Genomic DNA, 23278 nt, shown 5'->3' with positions numbered 1-23278 from the left:
GTGGTATGTTGCTCGCACCAATTAGATTCAGGCTTTAGGCTTTGCCGCCCGTACCGTTCCTCTGCACAAGCACAAAACAACCACTACCGTGATTGGAAGGCAAGCTTTTTTGTTGTGCATGCTGAGACGAGTGTCTTTTGTTTGGATGTCAGTTCTATCACAGTATCAGTGGGAACATTGTTCTTTTGGGGAAGGTCGACAAGATGGAGAGGTTATGGTTTTTTTCCTGTTTTTACTACCGTGTTGAATATCCGTTTCTTTGCTTGAGGAAGCTTCCCGCGATTACTTTGTGTTTGTGGTGCTGTCGTCATTTGTCATTTTTCACCATACTTTGACATAGGGATACTCCGAGGGAAAAAAACTCGGAGTGCTGCCAATACTGGAACCTTCGACATTCCGATTAGTACTACGGACACTACCACTGAACTATAGTAAATTCGTGGCAAGCTCGGCCGTTTACCTGGGTTCATGATGACAAAATGCCTGCATACTGCGATGGTAGGAATGTCGATACGTGATGCTCATGTGCAATGATGATGTAAATGGGGAAGGTAGAATTTGGGGCAAACCTTTCGGAGAGTTTCCAGCGAGACTCGAACTTACAACCTGACTAGTGCTTCGGCTGCTCTACCACCATTGGTGATTATTGCTAAGCTGGGCCATTTAGCCAGGTCCATGGTGACAATCTTCCAGCATATTGCGAGGATAGGAATGTTAATATGTAATGCTTATCCGCAATGATGTAAATGAAGATGGTAATTTTTAAGCGTGGTGATTCAGGTGAACCAGTGTGTTATTCAGTGAATGACACAGGCATACTCGGATAAAAAAAAACCTCCGAATGCTCTCACAACCTTCCGATTAAAACTTCGGACGCTCTACCACTGAGCTATGGAGGCTAGTGGTGAGTTAAGTGGTTTGACTAGGTCCGATAGTGACAAACTTAGCGTACTACAACCATTGGAATGTCAAAAAGATGTTATCAATGAACTTATTTAAGATGGTGTGAATGAAGATGGTAAATTTTAAGCTCGGTGATTCATGTAAAACGAAGGGAGATATCGAAATGCTCTTGAATTCTCCTTCAAACCATCACAACGAGAAACAGAGTGCTTCACTGTAAATTTTCGAAGTTTGGTGTGAAAATGGTATGTTTCAACAGCGTGATTGTACCATGATGGTACAACCACCGGCTTGAGTTGAAGAGTTTTTTTCTCTCCGCAATGGTTACAGTGCAACCTTGTTGTAGTTGTTGCAATTCTACTGATTCTGGGTGGAAACCTATGAAAATGGAAAAATACAATGTGGATCCGTATCGGATTTTCGATTCTTAACTAATTGGGCTCAAATTAATCAAGGATACAGGATTTGCAAATTGTCAACATGTACCTTGCTACCGTCCATCTTCATGACTTCCTCAGTGATAAAGAATGAAAATTGGTTTTGAGTCCAAGATCAACTTTACCAGTCGAGTAACGTTTTGATCTGTAGAATGAGTAATCTAAAAGACCATTTGGTTTTCAAGTAACGAAATTATTTTGTGGTAAAAAAAAACAAAAAAAACAAAAAAAACGTCTTAATCAAATGAATTACGAAGTCTAGCGATGACAAAAACAAAGTGGGACATAGTAGAATAGGGGAGGGGTTGAGAGTAAGGGACATTGCGTGATCTACTATTCCAAAATGGTGCGATCTCACTACGTATGTGTCTTCTATTCTATCGCAGATTTTCCACGGGTTATTGATGTTCAAATAAGTCCTGTTGTCTTGAAGCGGCAAATATATGGCGGTCAATGTATTTTAAATAGAATGCAAATTCTGAGTAAATTTTGTGTATTTCTTGTCATATGCTCAATTTCACTAAAGTACTCCTAAACATTCTAATTACTTGCCTTCGTTTTGTGGTATTTTGCATGTCTTTCTATGATCTAAATGCAGAAACAGAAAATCATCACTGATGATCATTTTTAGGAAGAACGATAAAAATTCAACAGAGGTATCTGCCTAAAGACACTTTAACTTTGATTGTTAATCATTATCCAACCGGTACTAAAGTTAATAATAATAATTAAACAACAGTTGCGTCAGCTATCTACCATTTTCCCAGAACTCTCCTGTGAAGCCTTCTCCACAGAGACATTTAAAGGTACCATATTTGTGATTCGTCACACACATAGCTTGGTTTTGACATGGTGAGGAAGAACAAGGAGACTTTAAAAATAAATAAATGAATAACTAATAAATCGATATAAATGTGTAAAGTAAAGTTGTTAGTCACGAACTCATCAGCATAGTTGTGTTTCTATCAACATCAAAGGACGCATCTTTGAGCAACTTTCTGGGCATCATTCATTGAAGTGTATAGTATATGCTCAGACAGGACGGGGAAATCACGCTTGAGAGAAGCATTTCGAGAAAGGAGCCATGATCAAGACACTTAAGGATACCTACCGCAATGGAGAAGCGATGCGAACTCATATTTCCACCATATTGTGTGGCGTTTCTGTATTTATCAGTGGAAAGTACCTTGCACAAAAATTTTCCTTTAGCTCCTCTGAAGGTGGCCAAGTTCAAGGAAAAACACAAAGGACTGCTGAGACATTCAAAGGCGCAGTCCATGGCGTCATACACCGTGGATTTCCCAACTGGAGACACATTCAGATAGTGGAAGTCGTCTTTCATGAATACACTTTGTCGAGCAGTTTGGGATATGGTGGGGATGTCCTCTCCAAGAATGTGCAATAAGACAACGCAACGATTATGTTAAACGCGGCTATGCTAAAGGTTATGGTTAGCTTATGAAACATTATTGCCTGAGAAATGAAAAGGGTCTAATTAGTATGCGTACTTAGCAGAGCTTTGATGACAATAAGTTTTCTTTATGTTGTTTCTACGAAGCCATTTCAAATGCTGACCGCACTACAGCGATTTCCCATTATGATGTACATTTGGACAAGGATCTTATAATTGAAATCTCAAACAATGGAAGGCCATACCTCTGTTAAAGATGATAAAAGGTTTTAATCGTGAATCAGTTGATTAATTTACGTTTAAAATCCAAAAGAAAAAATATTGTTTCAAAAAGAGATGCCGGCTCTTCATTCATCTGATACCAATTGAAATATTACAATGTTGATGCCAAAATGCTGCATGGATGTCTTCAGTTAGCAAACATCTTAATTCGAAAAATTATTTAGCATTAAAGCATTTTACAACCTCGGAGATTTTTAAGTTTTAATTTTTTTAGATTTACCTTGCTCCTATTTATTAGTAAAATATAGAGATAATTTTTCCAGTGTTCTTGATATATTCTTATAGTCTCTTACCTTTCAAACAAAAAAAAGTAAATTTCACCTCAGTTGTACTTGCAACCAACACAGATAAAATTTATATTCATAAGGAGAAACATTATGCAAGGTACCGTTACTAATTTTATCAGTTGACGTCATTATTCTAAAGGTGGACACTTTGCATTCATTTTTGTTTCGTTTTTTCATCCTTTAGTCTAGCCAAATCTTAAAGAGCGGCGACACGAACAACGAGAGACAAACAATAACTTTGAGATGGGGGCTGCAAGATATTCACTTCAAACAGTGGGACACGCAAGTCACACCTTATTCTTGCAGCAGCTAGTTTTCCCCCACAAAACAGAGTAGGAAACTGCTTTACCCGACTAATGACGGAACTTTTCCTCCGCGTTGATCAATATGAATCGTAGGAGATAGTTTTGGAGGAATAATGTCTGACTGAGTTAGGCGATTGATCTTACTGCTTTAAAAAAACTTTGTCATATAATTTCCCTCTGAAATTAAATAAACAACTACATGAAGAAACGTGCACAACATCATTTATAACAGGAACTTCTCAGAAAGACTTCAAAAGCTTCAAGCCTTTGGAAGAGTCTATGTTGCATATCACAACAGTCACTGTAAGCAAAATGTGACAAATGAAAACGCAGTACATGACGCTCGCACCAGTGATGGATTACCGTGTAACTGCGTTCAACGAGCTTTTTAGCTTTGCTTGAACTCGCGAATAGGCAGAGCATTTGAGGGCATATTGCTCTTTGTCATTCCATTACTAGTAAAATATTTAATTCTAGCCGATAGAGGGTTAGTATTTTTAGCTGCTTGCGTTCAAGGCCCGTTAACTGACCAAACAGAACACGCCACTGATAAAAAAAAACTTGTCTTTGCCACAAAGAAATTATCCACTGATTCCTATACCTTAGCTTAAATATTATATATTTTTTCAAGCCTTTGGAGGAGTCTATGTTGCATATCACGACAATCACTGTAAGCAAAACGAGACAAATGAAAACGCAGTACATGACGCTCGGACCACTGATGGATTACAATGTAACTGCGTTCAACGAGCTTTTCAGCTTTGCTCGAATTCGCGAATAGGCTGAGCATTTGATGTCACATTGCTCTTTGTCATTCCATTACTAGTAAAATATCTTATTTTAGCCAATAGGAGGTTAGTATTTTTAGCTGCTTGTATTTAAGGCCCATTAAATGACCAAACAAAACACGCCACTGATAAGTAACTCGTCTTTGCCACAAAGAAATTATCTACTGATTCCTATACCTTAGCTTAAATATTATACATTTTTTAGCAATTGATCGATTTTTCAGCTTGTATGAAGTGAGTTCGTGAGTAACGATTATTGTCTTTCAGGATGGTGGCGAAGACTCAATTATGACAGCAGGTGTTTTTCCTTCTGGAAATTTGTGTTATTCTTGCTCATCATCGCCCAGAATGCTATTGTCTTTCGCGACATGTACTTGCAGTGCCCATTTAATCAGCGGGCAGCATAATAATTTGCATATCCTGAACTAGTCGGTTGTGATTGGTCAGCAGGTAAAGCTTTGGGAATACATGTGTCTCTTTGCAGATTTCAGCTGCTGTCAATCAAACGGTTGGATGCGTAAACTAAATCCCAAGTTGACATAAAGTGAACAATAGCAATAATTAACAATAGCCACGCTCTTAACAAAGCGTTTAGCAAATTCGTTTGCAGCGAATTCTTATATGGACTGACAGACTCCCGTTGGTCAAAATGTTATCGGAATTATAAAAATTAGTATCATGAAAATAGAAAATAGAAAAAAGAAAAATTAGAAAAAAAGTATCATGAAGAATCTACTTCGTTAAAATCGCTTCAATCGGTAGAGAAAAATATGAGCGATGCTTCCGACAACCGGCTTGTGAGTGCGACGATCGTCGAGATAGAACTAGAGTCTATCTTGCGACAATAATAGGAGTGTGGTTTCCATATGATGGTAACGATTGCTGAATATTTCTGCAGCGATCTCAGCGATCATATCTTAAAAGCTTTTACAGTTTTTTAAGCATTGTCTAGTTACCACCTCAATTTCAATACTAATTAGGCGGCGTGTGCGCGATTGTTTGCGGAGGCGGAGCTTAACATACCTTGATATTCTCGCGGGAAGTTTAAAATAGGTCACTTGTATTCTCGTGGGGGTCTCCAAAGGACAAATTTGGATAGAACACTACGATGCTTAGCAAACGTTTTCGAAATTCGCGTTTTGCGACTACTTCCAAAGTTTGGAATCCCTTGAAAATTTCTATGACGCTTTCTAGAATGTCAAATAAAAATAACCATATGGTAAAAGAGAAATCTAGCAATTGAGTGAAGATAAATTACGCCTGAAAGTGCGCTGAGATCGACTTCTCATACAAGCAGGATGCTAACATAGTCAATTTTCAAGGCAAATTTGCGACCTCTTCTGAAAGCGCAAGAACAAAGTGAGAATGATACACTATTCAATTGAACTTTCTTCTTTAAAAGCCATATGGTAAAAGTAGCATTTGAAAAGTAGTTTATCCGTAAACGAAGAGAACGTAAGCCTTCCTCGACATTTTCAGCCCTTTTCCTTTATTGTTTGACAATCATTTTCTAATTAGCTTTTAAATTTAGCGCCAGCGTCTCAATGAAAGTCCCGGATATGTCGCTGAATTCTGGGCGATGTAAACCTATGTATAAAAAGCGGCTTCCTGTTTACCAGCGATTTACATAATTCAGCTCACACTGTAATATGCGCACTCGTTAAATAAAGTTTATTATGATTATTTTTAGTATAGGTAATGACATGTTACGAGTGGTATCTGTTTACGGAATCACATTATTTCGAGTGCACTGATTAGTTCAGGTAATTACATGATTTCGAGTGCAATTTGGGATAAATAAGGACGAGATAAGTTTTCAAAGGCTAAACTCTTGCGACTTTACATATTTCGTGGAATCTAATGTTGCTCTGCGCAATGATCATCAAACACTCCTCAAGAAGTTCAAGGACGTTTAAACTAATAGATGTCTTCCAGGAAACATTGTAAGGGATATCGTTATCTTCACAGGAATCGCCCAGCAAGAGCTGCTTGTTCTTGATGATGAATGTGGAAAATGCTCCGTTTAATATCGACAACGAAGTCTCCAATTTTATCCGTACGAGAATTGCTGAGATTCCTTCCCGAGAGCTCTAAGTTTTTCCTTTTAAACATTAAGAACCCTTTGCACTAATGTCGTCCGCCATTTGTTCATTCTTTTCCTCTGATTGGTCGGTCTTACTCCCTTCACCCCGTCATGCTTTTTGGGCGGTTTCTCTGTTCCCATAGAGATCCGCCATGTTGAGTTTCTGCGAGTAAGGAAAGAGGACACAACACATTGTTATTTATTTCCTGAAACCTTATTAGAAATGGTACGTACTGTCTTGATAAAAAACTTCTGTTTTGAAAAGTAGTCTATAAAAGATTCGTCTCTGTTTTCTCTTAGTCGAAGGGAACAACAATCAAGGATGCCTTGGCAAAATGGGTAAGCTGTTGTATTAGTTAATTAGATATCAATAGTAATACACCCTAAACACCGATGGTGAACGTGAAATAGAAGGATTTGCAGAAGTGTTAGAGCTGTTTTCTTCGTACATACTTTGGGTATTTAGTTTTGAAAACAGCATAGTTTATTGTTGTGTTTAGTTGTTAGGGTTGGTATTAGTGACAAGATTGAAATCTGAATTTCACTTACAGTAAGTTTACTTTGCACTTGCAATTTACGTCTTTTATGGTACGTGTTAGTGCTTAGTACTTAGTACGTGCTGGAGAACGATTCCACTCACGACCATATACAGTCCTCTTAATACATAAAAATGAAAAGTTTTTATCACAGTTACAGGGATTTTTTTTTTAAGTACCGGTATTTCAAGTTCATAGTACAGCCAGTTAGTACCATGGTATTCTGGCTGGGTAGGAAGTTCTGTTTGTTGCCCAAGTATTTCCTAAAGAAAATTGAGTAAGCTTAAAGCAATGATAGTATCAGTTTAAATAACTTTTAAGTTATTATAGTCATTTCAAATCAAAAATATGTTTGGAAAGTAGATGTAGAGTCTCAATGGTAGTTTGGCATAAACTCAGTTACCCAAGCATTTAATTTTGTACTGCATTTGTGATAAACAGGAACAGAAACATGAGAAAAAAGCATCAGAATCAGATGAAGTCAAGCTATATGCACAGTATCCTCCAATAGAAAAGATGGATGCTTCCTTGTCTACTCTTACAAACTGTGTGTAAGTATGCTTGTATTCTAAAATTAGTTTTAAACTTCATATGGAAGATTTATTAAGTTTTATAAGAAAGTTTGGATGCAACGTGTGCTGTCATTGGTTGAAAGAGTGTGCTCTATCAGAGTGAAAAGCATAGAACTGAGCTAAAGCTGTCACGCAATCTTCCAAATTGTACTATGTCCAACCTTTTCTGGGACCTCTCTCTAGTTTTTTTTGTTTATTGAAAATGAAATTTTGGAACAAGTGATCCAGCAAGTAGCAACAGAAGAAGCAAACAAAGTTTTGTAAACATGCAAATGGCGGTAATTCACATTATTATGATGTGAGCAAAGACGGAAATCCTCAAAGAGAAAACAAAATAGACAGTTCAAGTTTTGAAGGTTTTCACACTCAGTTAGACTGGAAGCTTAGTACAGTAATTAAAATCAAACGCAGCTAACACTTGCATAGTATATATAGTTTTGTATTCAAAAACAATACAGATCAAAATAGGAATGATGAAAAATATATCCAAACTGGCACAACTCTTAAAATTCATACTGATGAATAACCAATCACATTATTTGAACCATTCTAACAAGGCTTCAGATTGGCTTATTGTAGTATGCTTTGTGAGAGTATGGAGCATGCTGATGACACTGTTGTTCACTTTGAAAAGAAAGTTTGTTTTGAAAATTGAAAGTGATGCATGGAGAATTTAAAGGATTCTTTACCATAAAACAAATAGAGAAGCCTTGACTGTGCTCTGTTCTGTTGTAAAGCATGCAGGAAGCAGCTAGAGCACTCAAGAAATGGAAAGAAACATTTGACTGCTTTAGAACAGAACAGAGAACATTCAAGGCTTCTCTATTTATTAAATTTATCAGACAAAGGAACTACCATAATTTCCAGCCATTTACCCGTGGGTAATCTGTTGATTTTGCATTAAACGCACGCCACTGCGGATAATAGGGAGATGCGGGTTATGTGACAATTTTAAAATCTACTGGTAGTTGAATTGAAAAAATTCTCACCTACATGTGTTTCCATCTCTCAAATGAATTTTACTGTAGTAAGAGTGCCACAAAGCAGCACGAAAACATGATGCAGACTCGAGTTAATTTCACGCAAAATTGGTTGTGCGACGAACAAATTGTTATCGGCACGCGTGAAAACAAAACCTTGATGGTGAAAAAAATAATCCAAAGATATCTGGCTCATAACAAATCTCCATTTAACACCAGCTTGAGCTGAAGAGAATTTTCCCGTTTTAAGGGACTTGTTAGGCCCAATAGAACTGGAGACATCTATTTTTTTCAGAAATCGCAGACAGTGCTTTATAATTCAAGTTTTAACACTCACCCAGGTTCTTTCAACAAATCAACATGGCATTGAACGATCGCTCACACAAAATGTGGCCACAAATTTGCATTCTGTCAAATATGAAACATTGAGATTTGCGCATGGGCCGTTAGTGTTTTTACTGTATAATTTCATCAATAAAGTACATGCTAATATTGACACAGAATTGTGCACTTGTCTGAATTTCTTTGACCTTTAAACTCGACAAAGAAGCGTTCAAGTTTTCGAAAGTTAGATCAGACAACTTTTAAAAGACTGAAATGTATCACTTTAATGTCAAGTTTTCGCCACCAAAAATTTTAATAACATAACGTGTGGGTTATCCACCAGTGCGGGTAATCTGTTGACTTTTTTTTCTCGTCGTATGCAATAATCGGCCGGTGTGGGCAATCGCCCATGCAGGTAAACGGCCGGAAATTATGGTAACATAGGATAACATTCAAACCTATGTTAAGCAGTCACCCACAAGGAATAGCAGAGTGACCACAGAATAGGGGTATTTTTGAAAACATAAAAAAAATAGCCAGTTTTTGCTATGTACAAAAACTCTCTTGGAAGATAAAAAATGGATTAAGTTTTACTTGAAAGATTAGTTTTATATGTGTGGTTTCACATTGAGTAACCATCCAGTACAGGTAGAGGACAATTCAAAAAGGTGTTGGGACTCAGTAAAAGGTGGCCACAACACCTCAATAGAGGTGACTGCTTATTGTAGACTGATGTGAAAATTACAGTTACATAATTAAGGGAGTAACAATATTGGGTCTTTGACAACAGACTGCTTAATAAATGGTGACCACTTAATACAGTGCTGCTCAATGCAGGTTTGACTGTGCTTGGGCAAAGGATGATTCACCTTAAATTACATGTACATTGCCTATTGTGTTGGTAATTTGAGACCATGCAGTATGCCCTTTGCTTGGTCCTAATTTGCTCAGCTTTTGGTGCTCTTTTACAGGTTTGATTTTCAGCGCAATCATTTCACTTAAAATAACTATGTGTATTTAAGTGTTACACACAAATGTAGAAACATTTTATTCCATCATTAGCTGAAGGCTTTTAATTTAATTTTTAACTACTGGTTCACAATTACTTTAGTATATGTAAGCTGTCACTGTCATATGCAAATAATACATCAACTCCAATTCTAATCACAGTGAACATTTGATCACCTCGCAGGAAACTGTCCTTATCCACAAACTGCATTGAAAAAATTGCCAACCTTAATGGTTTACGTAAGTTTATAGGCAAATGTTTTGCTTTCCTATCCCATAATGTTCCTGTTGATCATTGTTTTAAATGTTAAATTGTTGTATTTTGATGCAGCTTTTATACATTTAAGTAATTACAGTTCTTTGATGTTGGCCATATATTGAGAAATGAAAGAGTTATTCTGCAGCAGAGTGTCTGATAGGACGCAGGAAAAATTTTGAAAACTATGTATGAAAAAAAATATCTTGTAACTTCCAAGAAAAGTTTCATGTTAAATACTATTTATCATATGTTCATGCTTGGTAATTGGAAATATCAAGGGATATGTTGGCCAAGCTCAGATCTAGCCCTCTAACCTTCTTTCATCTGTTTGTGGTATTTGTTCACTTTGTTCTGTGGTCATACAAACTATACAATATAGGGAGGGAGCTTTCCAGACAATGTATTTTGAAAACCTTCAGAAATACAGTGAATACTCTGAACTTATTAATTCATGCATGAAAATGACTAGACACCAAATGAACTCAACTTATTTTGAATGTTAGGATTGCTGTAGTGTTGATATCAACATTGATTAATTAACTTTGAGAAACACTCAATTGTTTTAGTCTATTTTTTTTTCTCTCTATTCATCTATCTTACTAATTAAGATTAGGTAAATTTTAGACAAACTGACTCTAATAAGGAGCAAATTACCCTAACTTCTTCATGGAATGATCTGATCTTGGACTGCAGATACCCTTGATTATTTTTCTAGGTGGAATTTTTTCTGTCCTTTCCTCTGTGTGCAAAGCTTTGTCTTTAACATGTATGTGCTAAAAATGCACTTTTATGTCAAAAGACAGGCTGTTTGTCTGGTTTATAATTGAATGATTATACATGTTTTATGTAACATTGAGAAAAGTTAAGAGATTTACCAGCTCTGCTTTACAGTGCCAAAGCTGAATAACTTTTAGGTTTGTGTGGGTTTGTATAAAAGATATGGGAGGTTGCACCAAGGCATAGTAGCTGAATTTTTGTTGATGACTGCAAGCTAGATGTTTCCTCTAAAACTAATTATGGAATAATCAAATATCAGTTTACCTCATTTATTTCTTTATAGGGAATCTGAAAATTCTGTCACTGGGAAGAAATAACATAAAAAATCTTAATGGCTTGGTAAGTGAACTGAAGCAACACCCTTTTTAGATCATGTTGTTTCAAAGAGATGTGTTTGTTTTTTTAAGCCCCCATATTAACCCTTAAACATGAAGGCCAGAATTGACCAACAATTCTCCCTACTGGGCCGATTGAGGAGTACTTGTCATGTTTTTCCTCTATAAACTTTGTCAAGTATTTTATGATGTATGAGTTTCCTTGTCTTTATTTGTGTTTTTTCATCTGACTTTGCCTTTCTTACTCATCTAACCCATAAGCAGCTTAAGCTTACTTCCCACTTTGGCTGGTGTCTTTCTGGAAGAAATTTGTACATGTGCCAGATTCACTAAAATCCTAGCAAACTATATATCAGAAGAAAGCTTAAAAAATGCAGTTTACAATAAAAATATAATTTAAGCAACTTTTCCTTTAAGGAAGTGTCAGGAGCTGGTAAGACGTGAAATGACCAAAGATTCTTTATTGGATTTATTGGGTATCAGATGCTGCAGCATAAGCAAAATGGCTGCACAGTCATCAATCAACAAAAGTGTGTCAGGCTTTTTCGATGGTCTGATTGGTTGTGTAGATATCGCCATCTAAAGTTGGAGTAGCTAAAAATATGCAAGTCATGTTGCGCAAATGGACCCCACGGGACAAATATTTCAAATATCAAAATTTCCCGACATACTTTCATTTGTCCTAATTCCTAGGATATTTTGGCAAACTTTTACAAAAATCTTTCAAATCTATATACTCTGTTAATTCGCTCAAAGTAGTTGTATTCCTCCCAAAATCAAATGCAAGATTTTAGCTCATGAAGGTTCACCTCCTGAAACCTCAAACCAATAGGACAATGGGACCTCCTGGTGTCAATGATGATGGATCAAGATTTCTCAGGAAAAGTAATCCATTGCAGTTATGTTTTCTTTTTATCACGATGGCTTAGTGGAGTACTGAGGAGAATGGCACAATGATGACCATCATGTATGGCAAATTTTGGTTTGATGGCTACTTCTTTGTTCAAAATTTGGACGCCAGTGTAGAGCTCCGCTAGTACCAGTCACTTTCTCAAAGGAATCTTTTTCTTTTCCTGACAGATTGGTACTCTTTCTTTCTTTTTTGGGCCTGTTTTCCTTTCCTTTTTTTCTCATGGACTCTCTTCTGCTTTTGATTTTTCCATGAGCAAAGATTTTTCTATAAACAAAGAGCTTCCACATGTGAATTTTGTAAAGTGCACGATGTAAACAAAAGATGGAAATAGCATAAAAATAGAGCCCCAACATGAGTGGTTGCTGCAAAAATTTCCCTGGGGCATTTGCGTAGGTCCAAGATTATGACACCTTCCTGATTTATTAACTTTTATTTGAAAATACTTTTTTCTAAATAACAGATGCTTTTAAAGATTTCAGATATCTTTTTAAGGAAATATCAGGTTGAATGTTTGAATTCAGTTTTGTCAAATAAAAGAAAAATTGACTTTTTTCAGCCTCTAAAGGTGGGAATTAACTTTGAAACATTGAGCAAATTGAAAGAAACCATTTTACAATTGTTTTCTTGTGAATTTCCATGAGTTCCCAGGTGAAAGAGATGTACTCTTTGGGGTTTGAAATCTAAGCTAAAGTACATGTACAGTTGTACTCTAGCTCAAACTCCAAGTTAGTGGGGAGTATGAGTTAACAAAGTTCAAGTTAGCCGAGTTCTACAACTGTAGTTATTTGTGGTTATTGTTTTCACAGGAAGCTGTAGCAGAGACTCTTGAAGAACTCTGGATATCCTACAATAACATTGAGAAGTTAAAGGGCATTGGTGTACTTAAAAAACTGAAGGTAATGATATCATTTTCACTAACTTACTTGTGTTTCTGCATGATTGACCAAGACTGAGGTCAAGATGGTATTTTCTTGGCTTGAGATGAATTAATGAGGGCCATAAATGTGGCTGAAATTCAGCCATCTTGATCTTAAACTTGGTTCATAACAGACTTGTCATTATTATGCTAAAATAAAGTAACTTCCTGGAAGAACTAAGTAGGGGAGTAAGGCTCAAATAGCCAATCAGAATGCAGGATTTGTTTCATCATGCTCTCTTGCTGTGGTATTTATATTTAGGTAATTAAGTTACACGTGCATGTATGCGTACCACAATGTTGAGATTGTTTTCTTTGTAGAGAGAGCATTTTACCATTTGAAACAGCAAATTATGCTAAGTAGATACTTTGCATATTTGCTAATTTGCTTTGATACGTAGTGTTTTCAGTTCATGCCATGACACTACAAAAAATGTTAAACATCTCAAAATAATTTCTCAGGGGTGTCTCTGCCATGCAACTGAAAAGAAGACTTTTCCTTACAGAAATATCTTAATAGGTTTGATCTGCACATAGAAGAAACTTCAAAGAAAAATTTTATTTATTCAAAGAGAGAGTATTTTATCCTTTCAATCAGCAATTAATACCCAAAAGAGCTGCTTGATTTGCAAAGCAAGCAAGGTCAAAAATATGATAACCTGAGCTCTATTGGACAAAAGATGGAATGGTGGAAAGGGAAAATAGCCAAATGTTCTATAATGCAGAATGCCTTGTTGTATAAAAAATAATTGATGATTAGCAAGCAGAATTAAGAGAAGCATAATTTAATTATCATTGAAGCCTGGAGCAGAGATCAACAGAGGAACAGTGAGGTTCTTGAACTAGCCCAATAAATTCCCATTACTACTACCACTGTTATCATTATTATTATTATTATTATTATTATTATTATTATTATTATCATTATCATTATTATATGAATATATTTTACCATATAATTACATATTCAGGAATAATATTGGTTGAGTGTCAGTCACTATAATCTTGAATCATCTTTCTCTTGTGGAACAGGGCACTTAAAAATATGTGGGATGCAGCAACATTACCTTGCATTATTATACAACCTCTATTTCATTTCAATGTTATAAAGATTGTGCTTTATCAGTAGCCACATACAGTATCAGATTGCCTATTTTTGATATTTATGTGGAGCTTTATTTGTCTTTTTTCTATGGTCAAGGTTCTGTACATGTCAAACAACCAAGTTAAGACGTGGGATGAATTTCAGAAACTGGTAAGCTTTCAGAATTTTTACAGACATGTCAGTTTTTCCTTCCTCTCCCAAGATCTTATTAATAATTCTCCTTACAACAGCTGTTGCTTTTGACCAGCTGTTATGCAAACATCTATGAAAAAAAATTGTGAATGTTCTTCAGTAAGAGATATATAAAACAATGAAATTATTCTTTAACTTTACCTTCTACTAAACAGACTTGTTCATTTTACACAATTTCAGTTCTTTTTGTCTTATTTTATTTCATTTGTTGAATTGGAAGAGATTTTCCTCCATTCTGTGATTTGCTTGCTTTTACTTTCTGTTTTTTTTTATTATAAGTAAATAGCCTTGTGACTCTTTGGAAAGATCAGTCAGTAAATTTTCTCGTAATTTGTTATATAAACAATAGCCTCTATTTGGTGTAAGAAATGCCCATGCATATTTGTCTATGGATATTATCTGTTCCAAGATGCAAAAGTTTTCAAAGAGCAAAGCTAAAGAAAATTTAGCACAGATGACAACCGATGACAAATGTGCGATTATATTTTTCTGCAAAATAGAGGGTGTTGTGTTTATTATCCTTCAAATACAAACATTGTTTACCAATAACTTACTGTTTGCTGCAGTGGGTGTTTTCTTGTGAGGGTTCTCTGGTGTAATTTTTTGAGCAAACAAGTACTTCCCCTCTTCTGTAACAACCATGAAAACTTCTCTTCTTCTGCAACAACCATGAAAAGCTTCTCATCATAAATGAAATTATAAACAAAGACTTACCATAGTCGACATAACATGTGAAAGTTGTGGAATATCACTTGAGTGTATACTTGGATATGCCCCAGCTTTAGCTGGGGAATATTAGCACAAGCTAGTAAATGTTGATTGCAAGCAAAAATATTTGATGTCAAATAATGGCCGTTAGTCCTGTAACCAAAATAAAGCCATGTGATATTTACAATCATGTAATCTAGTGATAAGATATTCTCTTGATATACCCTGTAACATTTCAATTCTAAGGACTGTATCTGGTTTTGCAGCTACATGTAATTGCTTTTGTGATAATTAATTTCTGGATCTTTGAGTGAAAGGGATAATAGATTTCAAATGGCATGACACCTTTTCTTCTTTTTTTAGGTTGATCTTCCACTGTTAGAAGATTTGTTGTTTGTTGGTAAGGGTTTATTCTTTGAATACTAGTTACTGTGTGCAAATTTTACCAATAACTTCCTACATGTAGATTTGTTCGTTCATCATAGGTAATCCTCTGGAAGAGAAACATTCCAATGATGGGGATTGGAGGGACCTTGCTACTAAGAGATTGTCAAAGCTAAAAAAGTTGGATGGTGAGAAGTTTTTTTCTTCATATTCGTCATCTGTGACACTATTTAGCAGTCATTAGTGGGCGTGGTTGAATAAACATGAATGAGTTGATGCTTTCACCCCAAGATCTCAATAATAATTCTCCTTACTGTCTTCCATACAATTCTTATTGCAATAGTTCAGAGAATTTGGTATTGGATCAACTAATATTCTCCTAATTGTAATGTTATTATAAGAATATATGTTGATTTTTAATTCGTGTATACGCGATAGCGTAGCAAAGAGTTGTTGTGGGCACTTTGAGATATGCAAATTGGCGTGGACCCTTCGTAATTGGTCGTAATTAGTAGGCTCCGAAGTCGAGATCAATCTTTCCGAAGAAGTTCGAAGTCCTGACGCCATTGTGATTGGATCGGTCGTTGCGATGTTTGTTGTCTTTAAACGGCTGTTTCGACATTTACTAAATTAAAATGGACTTCGAATGTTTCAGATTAGTGTTATGATCAACTTAGAGACCAAATTTGAAGGGTCTTCGAATCGTCCATGTGCTAAACATTACGAGGACCAGCGAGAATCACGAAGAGTTTGTGAGTGACAGAGTAAGCTGTTGACATGGAAATTCCCACGGAAACATGTACCCAAGACCAAAAAAAATTGTTAAAGTAGGGCATTATTTCTTTCGTATCAGGGTTTTTTTTGGGACGTTTCGGCAGGTACGCCAATTTCGGTCTTTTCGTTATGGTCGTTTCGTTTTGTTGTTTTGCTATGCAAACGTGACTTTTCTGGTGGTAAAAATGAAGTATGATCGGTTTCTACAAGTCGTCGCCGAGCACGTGACCATAATCTGGCCGGTGTTGTTTTGATCACTTGACGATCTTTTTCGCTCAAAAGACACGACGATTTCTATTTCGAGGAATGCTTTTCCAATTAATCGCTATCGCATCCGTGTAAAAAATTACAAGCATATGCGTGTACTGAAAAACAAAAGGTAAATTCAAAACTACGAGAAATTGCAAGTAATCGGCCTCTTCTGCTACACGCGGGTTTTTTGGTGTTACATGTGTGTGTTTCCCATAAGTTACAAGCACTTTACGCGGCTGGGAATGCTGCAATCACTGTATTTGCAGTGCAAGGTAGAATGGTTATTGTCAACCTGGAGTGATTATGTGCGATATTTTGCTTCATCACTCTTTGCCATTTCTACTTCCTAAATATTAATTTAGAGAAGAGGGTGAGGGTGAGGGTTAAAATTCCTAGAGATAGGCTATCAATGTGCCGCTGGATATGGTCGCATTTTCACGACTACATTGACTTTTATGGCGTTGTATTTTCAGCTATTTTCAATAGTTACTAGAATGGGGTTACACATTTTCTAGATTTTAGGCGTAAGAAAATTATGGCAAGTAAGGATTCATGAACAGGGAGATTCATGGTAAAAAAGTTGTTAACGCATTCCGGTCTTGCTCAAAAGCAGACGAAGATGGAGTCTATAATTGGCCTCAACATGGGCTAAAATACGGCAGAGGTTCTGAGAAGCTAGCTGCACATACCCAGCAAAAAATGACCCATGTACCCCCCGGGTACTCGGATTATTTATCATTTATCTGATTATCAAGTACTAAAATTTCTATACTTGCAATGGTTCTACTTTCTACCTTTTTTTAACACCTTAGTTTACTGATAGCAACTTTACAAGTATATATCTCTCAAGTTGGCCACAGGCGCCCTTTGATTATGATTTTTTTCTTTATTCTCATCACTTTTCTACTAGATATTATATAGATATTGTAAGGAGAATTTATGTGTTTGTCATTCATGAAAGTTGAGGGGTTAATGAATAAAGATGAGTGAGTGAATATTGAGAGATGAAATAAGTCAGATGTACAAATTTAGTATATTATAAGTAAACCCCAGGAGGAAATGAAAGAATTATTTTTTGAAGATTAACGGACCTAGTGGATGATTGAATGAAAGTGGATGCGAGTGAGTAAATAAGTAAATGGCTTAAACCAAAGAGTGCTGAAATGAAGGAAGCCTATCACTGTATATTATAACTCATTTTTGTTGCTGTTTAGGAGTTCCTGTGGTCAGACAAGAAGAGGAAGAAGAAGAAGAACCAGCCTAAAAGTCGTGAATAATTTGCAACAGAACGCTGCGTGATAAACTCAGAGTTATTTGTAACTAAGTATATCATATGGTTATACACATGTAAATATGTTCAGCATGTTGTACAGAATACAGTACATGTATTTCTTTAATTCATTCATATTTTTAATTATTTTTTCTGCCGTTTTAATATCTAAGTCATTAAGACCTCTGTTGAAACACTTCAAATATTTTGTGTTTTTAGTCAATATAATACATAGTTGCAAGACCTATTGAATTTAACGAAAGCCCCCCTTTTTAAAACCATTGCATTATTTTCCCGTTGCGTTTTTATGTCAAATCCTTGGGTTTTGAAAAGTGGAAACTAGCCATAAGTCTAAATCCGCCATCACCTGCGGTGGAAACCCATCAATGCTATCCTTGATACGTGCACATCAAGGGCGAGATTATCCAGCAAAAGACACGGAGCAAACAAATGAACTTGTAAGGAGAAAGCTAAACGAAACAACTCAAAATACAAAGAGAACTCTGGTTTTCCTACTCTTGAATTTGTTTTAATCTAGATGGAGGTGTCCAACGGCCCCATTCTAATCTCCTTGGGAAAGCATTAAAGACTCCTATATTTTTGGAGCTTTTCAAAAAGCTCGGTTTACTTTCAATCGACGAAAATCTCAATTTAATGTTTAACCCAGTAGTTATACTTTGTACGGAGGAGGAAAAGCTGAAATTGTGGAAAGCTATCCTTTGACACTCCCCATTGTTTTGTAATGTCACGTTCCCCTTCCTATGAAGGCAAAAAACTAACTTTTGCGATTTGCAGACTTAACTTTTAACATAGAAAACCCTATTACTTACACAGCTTAAAGCACTGCTTTTACATATCTAAAGCCTATTTCAGATTTCCCTTTTTCATAGGAAACGAAGAGGCTGTCTAATTTTGTGCCTTAAAGTGTTATAAGCTAGAGCCTCGTGGGCTTTCACTTATAACAGCAGCATGTCCGCTTATGCTGCGAATTACAAACTCAGTCAATGGCCGTGTTGCAGTCTAGACATGAATTGGAGCACAACACGGGGTGTGCACGTTCGCGCGAAAGAACTAAGAGGGAAGACTACAATCCGGTCAGCATCTAAATGAATGAGACGTGAGATGGGAAGGGAGGGGGGATTGTTCAAAGACTTCAAACTAGCCCTTGACCTTACCTCTTGAAGTCAAACTAGATTACGACCATGACAAGTAGAATTACCGTAATATAAAATAACGAAAGGAAAGGCAAAATACGTAATGACCAAATGGCAAGAAACTCTCGGTAGAAACGTAGAAACGTACAGTTCGGCGTGAGATCGTGGGGTTTGTTCGGCGACTCATGTTCTTAATAATAAGAGGAAAATGACATTAGAGAAGAAATAACATAGCTTTAAAAGGTTTTCTTCTTTTAATTATCACATGCAAATATTTTTTCACCTCCTGACTCTCAAAATAAATTACTCTACTAAAATGCAACGATTTAAGTTTTTTCTTATCTAATATCTTGTTTTCCAGGTGTTACCTGCCTCTTGGTAGGAATGTATCTTTTATTGCCGCGAGACTAGACTAAATGATGTCTGTCTCGCATGATTGAAAAAGAGATTCTTTGCGTATCTTTAGTTGTTGATTTCATTTGGAAGAATATGTCATCTATTAATCTCGCATTCCGTGAATGATAGTGGTTCAAATTTTTGGGGAGCTCAAAATTGAAGAGGGTCATGATCTAAGGTTTGATATTACGTAAGAATAGAATGTGATCATTTTCCTGTGAACAGGTGACTGTGATGAGGTTTAAATGGAAGGCCACCTAGGGCCGTGTCATGCACCGATGGAGAAGTTTGTTATTACATAATAGAATGTAATCATTTTCCTGTTCATTGCAATGAATGACTCGAAGATTAGACACGAAATGTCTTTTAAACTATCTTACGCTTCTTGAATTGTGTGAGGTTTAAAATATTTCACAGAGACTATAACTTAAAAACAGGTGAGAACTTTAAAATAATTTCGTGTCACTCAATTAACTCCATCTTCTTTCCGACAAAGGTCTCTAGATAAGTCGCACAGGCTTAAACTGTGTTGCAAGTTGTCACAGATATTAGCGGCTACCGAAACAACTGGGCTTATCTTGACTGGGCGAGAAATCTTATCAACAATCTCACTACTGCATTCGCAACGGTACTGCTTTGCCTATGGCAGCTACAAGGTGTTTAAAATAAACATGTACTGAGTCCTTCGTTACTTCTTTTGACCTCCTCTGTCGTTGGAGAGGGTAAAGTGCAATGAAATGTTTGGACCCTTGATGCTGTTTTTCGTGAAAAAGAAGGCACTTCCGAGCAAGAAACTAACTGCATTCAAATTCACCGACAAGATGCGATATGCTACAGATGGTTACATTCCTTCTCCTAAGACTGAGAAAAGTTCGATGTTACGTAACAATAGAATGTGTTTATTTTCTTGTTAATGTGATGAAAAGACCTCAAGTTTTAACTCGAAATGGCTTTTAAACTACCTTGTACCTGTGGAATTGCGTTCAGTATACACGATTTTACAGAAACTTCCTTTAATCTAGGAACAGGTGAGTGCTTTTAAATAATTTAGCGTCATTCAATTAGCTTCATCCTTTTTTTCCCACAAAGGTCACCAGAAGAAGGCGATGAAATTTGTACTGTGTTGCAAGTTATCACAAATATTAACAACGACCCAAACAACTTGGCTTATCTTGATTGGGAGAGAAATCTTATCAACGATGTTATTATTGCACTCATAACAGTATTGCTGTGCCTGAAGCTGGTGACAGGTAAGTGTCTAATTCGTTAAAGAAAAACATCTTCTGAGTCCATGGTCTCTCCTTGCTTAAAGGGTAAAGTGGAATGTAATTTTGGGACGCTTTATGTTGTTTTTCCTTACTAATGAATGCATTCCTAACTAAGAAGCTTTATTCAAATTCACTGACAAGGTGCAATCACGCAGCACAGAGTTATGAATTCCTTTTTTCTTTTATCGTATAAGCCTTTGAGTAACTCTATTGGATTTGGAAAAGTTTCAATCTGATTTGCCATCAGGCTGAGCATTCGCATGCTAAAATGTGCGAGCCAGGTGTAGCTTGAGAGTCTGCAGCTTGTAACGAAATTTTAGAAATTTTTACACATTTTAGCTTTTTTTTTCTTTTCAAGAGATCACTTTTCAAGTACAAGAAAAAAATTTAGTTTTATGTCTTGCCATTTTGGGACGCTTTGAAGCTAGATTGACCATGAATCATGTAAGCGTGGCTAAATCATAGCGATCAGCTCTTTACTTATTGTGAAACGAAACCAAAATTTCGCACAGAAAACGTTACCTGTTCGTTTCATTACAGAGATCGGCATGCTACGTGGACCTGAATTACTTCCACGAGATATTCCCAAGGACCAACCGTAAACGTTTTTCGGAGTGCATGAACCCCAAAAAATTGGTTCTGTTCGGCGTTCTTAAAATTGTAACAATTTGTCTTTTTCTTCGTTTTTTGCATGCACGACATGCAGCATTTTCATGCTCGACATTCTTACAACGTTCGTTCTAAGGGCTTGGGTGCTTTCACCTACCTAACTGATTTATAATTTTTTTTAGAAGAGCGTCGCGACTTTTTCGTTGAAGCCTTACTTTACCTCAGTCCATACAACCTCAGTGGCCAGAGTCATGCAATAACATTCTTGAAAAGTTCAATATTCAAAGGGCCAGGGTGCTGTCATGTTGATAGACGTCAATCGCGGTGTGTTTAGATAAAGACTCGTATTACCTCTTCTGATCCAACTCGTGTGGCCAGAGTCATGAAATAACATTCTCGGAAAGTTCAACGTTAAAAGGCCAGCGTGCTGCCTTGAGTTTTTATAATTTCCGCTCGAAATTTCTACCATGATATCGAGTTACTGGTATGTTATCCTTGATTTCAAGGAAAATGAGACCGCAAAGCAGAAAAAGAGAAGTAGACATCACCAAACACCAATTTTTGACGAACCTTAATTTGTCTTTGAAATGCAGCGGACGGTTTAGGTACAGTTATGTCACGTGATGAAATTTGTGGGTTACTCAACTCTTTCTTTGTACCTTTTCGCACTCAGTATAATACAGATAACACGACTTTGTTACGAACTGTTTTTAAATCGTTTTGTAATTAAACACGGTGCGTTCTTCTATCTGAATTACCACAGATTTATTGTCACTCAGTTTAAAAGTGATCAGGAATTTTACCATTCGGACCACTTGACGAGAGGGTATTATCCTGTGTTGGTCTAGTATACCTTCCTGTAAGAGTAGCCATAGTAGCCCTTCAAGCAACAAAAAGTGGTAAAAGCTCTGACAATGGGGGCCACGAGGCCCGAGTGAAGACTCTCTCAATCTCTATTAAAATGGGTACTTGCAAAACAAAATAGCTTTTCTATACAGATTTTAAAGATGAAGGTAGGAAGTAGTGAGCAAGTGATTTCTGTTTGTTTAGGAACCGCCAAGTCTCGTGTTTATACTCCTAAATTACCGTTTTTTCTTGATAACAGGAGGGGGCAGAGGCAGAGGTCACATTTTAGGACGAGCCCGCTTAGTTTCTCTCCTTCCTAGCATTATGGTGATCCCTAAAAGGATGGTTTGAGCGCGCATAAATTGTCTTGTCTTTGATTCTGTGACCAAGTGAACCGCTTGCCGATCGCATTGAATTTTACAATTTACAATCTTCGTCCTGATTCGCTTGCTCCACTAAATTTGCTGCCTTTCCCGGTCCTATTTTCCCTTGGAAGGGAGAGGGGCTATTAAGGGAGGCATATGGATAATTTCTGAACTTAAATCCCTTTTGCTGAATTTTGTTCATTTTTCAAGAACATTGATGGGACATTATTGATGACAAAGGGACATTCTTAACATTTTAAAAAAATACAGTTCGGAGAGAATAATTCCCCACTGGTATTTGACCCTTTCCCAGATCACAAGATCCCATTAATCGGACTGAAAGGCAAGTAAAAGTAACACCAATGATTTAATATTTTGAATGACGATTCTATAAAAGTGTGAATTGAATGGGGGGGGGGGGGGTGGTTTTTAAGGAAAACGTGGACCCTTTCTATCAATGAAAGTGACTGATCTTATATAACACACACTGAAACTTCCTTAAAGCTATCGCAATTCAGTCCGGCTTCCCTTATTCTCTTCTTTATATGTGCGATTTAGCAACGCCTCTAAAAAATTGCGAGACAAATGTATGGCTCTGATGACCGAAAAATCTGGAACTATGTTGCATATAACCTAAAAAAGTCCTCCGAGAGACAATTCCACAAAACGACACTTTCTTGCTTATAAAGTTCCAGACCTCTGAAAACTCGGAGAAACACGTTCGCGCAAATGCAAGCACTCGGTTTTGTAAAAATCACGAGATTCCAATACGGAGCTTAGATTATCACTGGTGCGTTATGTTATTCCTCACACAGAGTTAAAAGAAACATGCAATACAC

At 36.6% G+C, this 23278-nt stretch overlaps 1 protein-coding gene across 1 annotated transcript; it reads left to right on the top strand.

The window, feature by feature from the left end:
* The first annotated feature begins 6642 nt into the window (after positions 1-6642).
* Positions 6643-17928, top strand: LOC131770994 (dynein axonemal light chain 1). The gene is made up of 10 exons (XM_059086743.2): positions 6643-6722; positions 6797-6835; positions 7474-7583; positions 10101-10156; positions 11236-11291; positions 13007-13096; positions 14318-14371; positions 15485-15521; positions 15607-15693; positions 17746-17928. The coding sequence occupies exons 1-10, from the start codon at positions 6720-6722 to the stop codon at positions 17793-17795; spliced, it is 582 nt and encodes a 193-aa protein (XP_058942726.1). The 5' UTR covers positions 6643-6719; the 3' UTR covers positions 17796-17928.
* Positions 17929-23278: the final 5350 nt, after the last annotated feature.

Source organism: Pocillopora verrucosa, chromosome 7, assembly GCF_036669915.1.
Source record: "Pocillopora verrucosa isolate sample1 chromosome 7, ASM3666991v2, whole genome shotgun sequence".
Taxonomy (NCBI): domain Eukaryota; kingdom Metazoa; phylum Cnidaria; class Anthozoa; order Scleractinia; family Pocilloporidae; genus Pocillopora; species Pocillopora verrucosa.
Note: the sequence above shows the minus strand (reverse complement) of the source record. Positions and strands in the feature narration are given on the sequence as shown.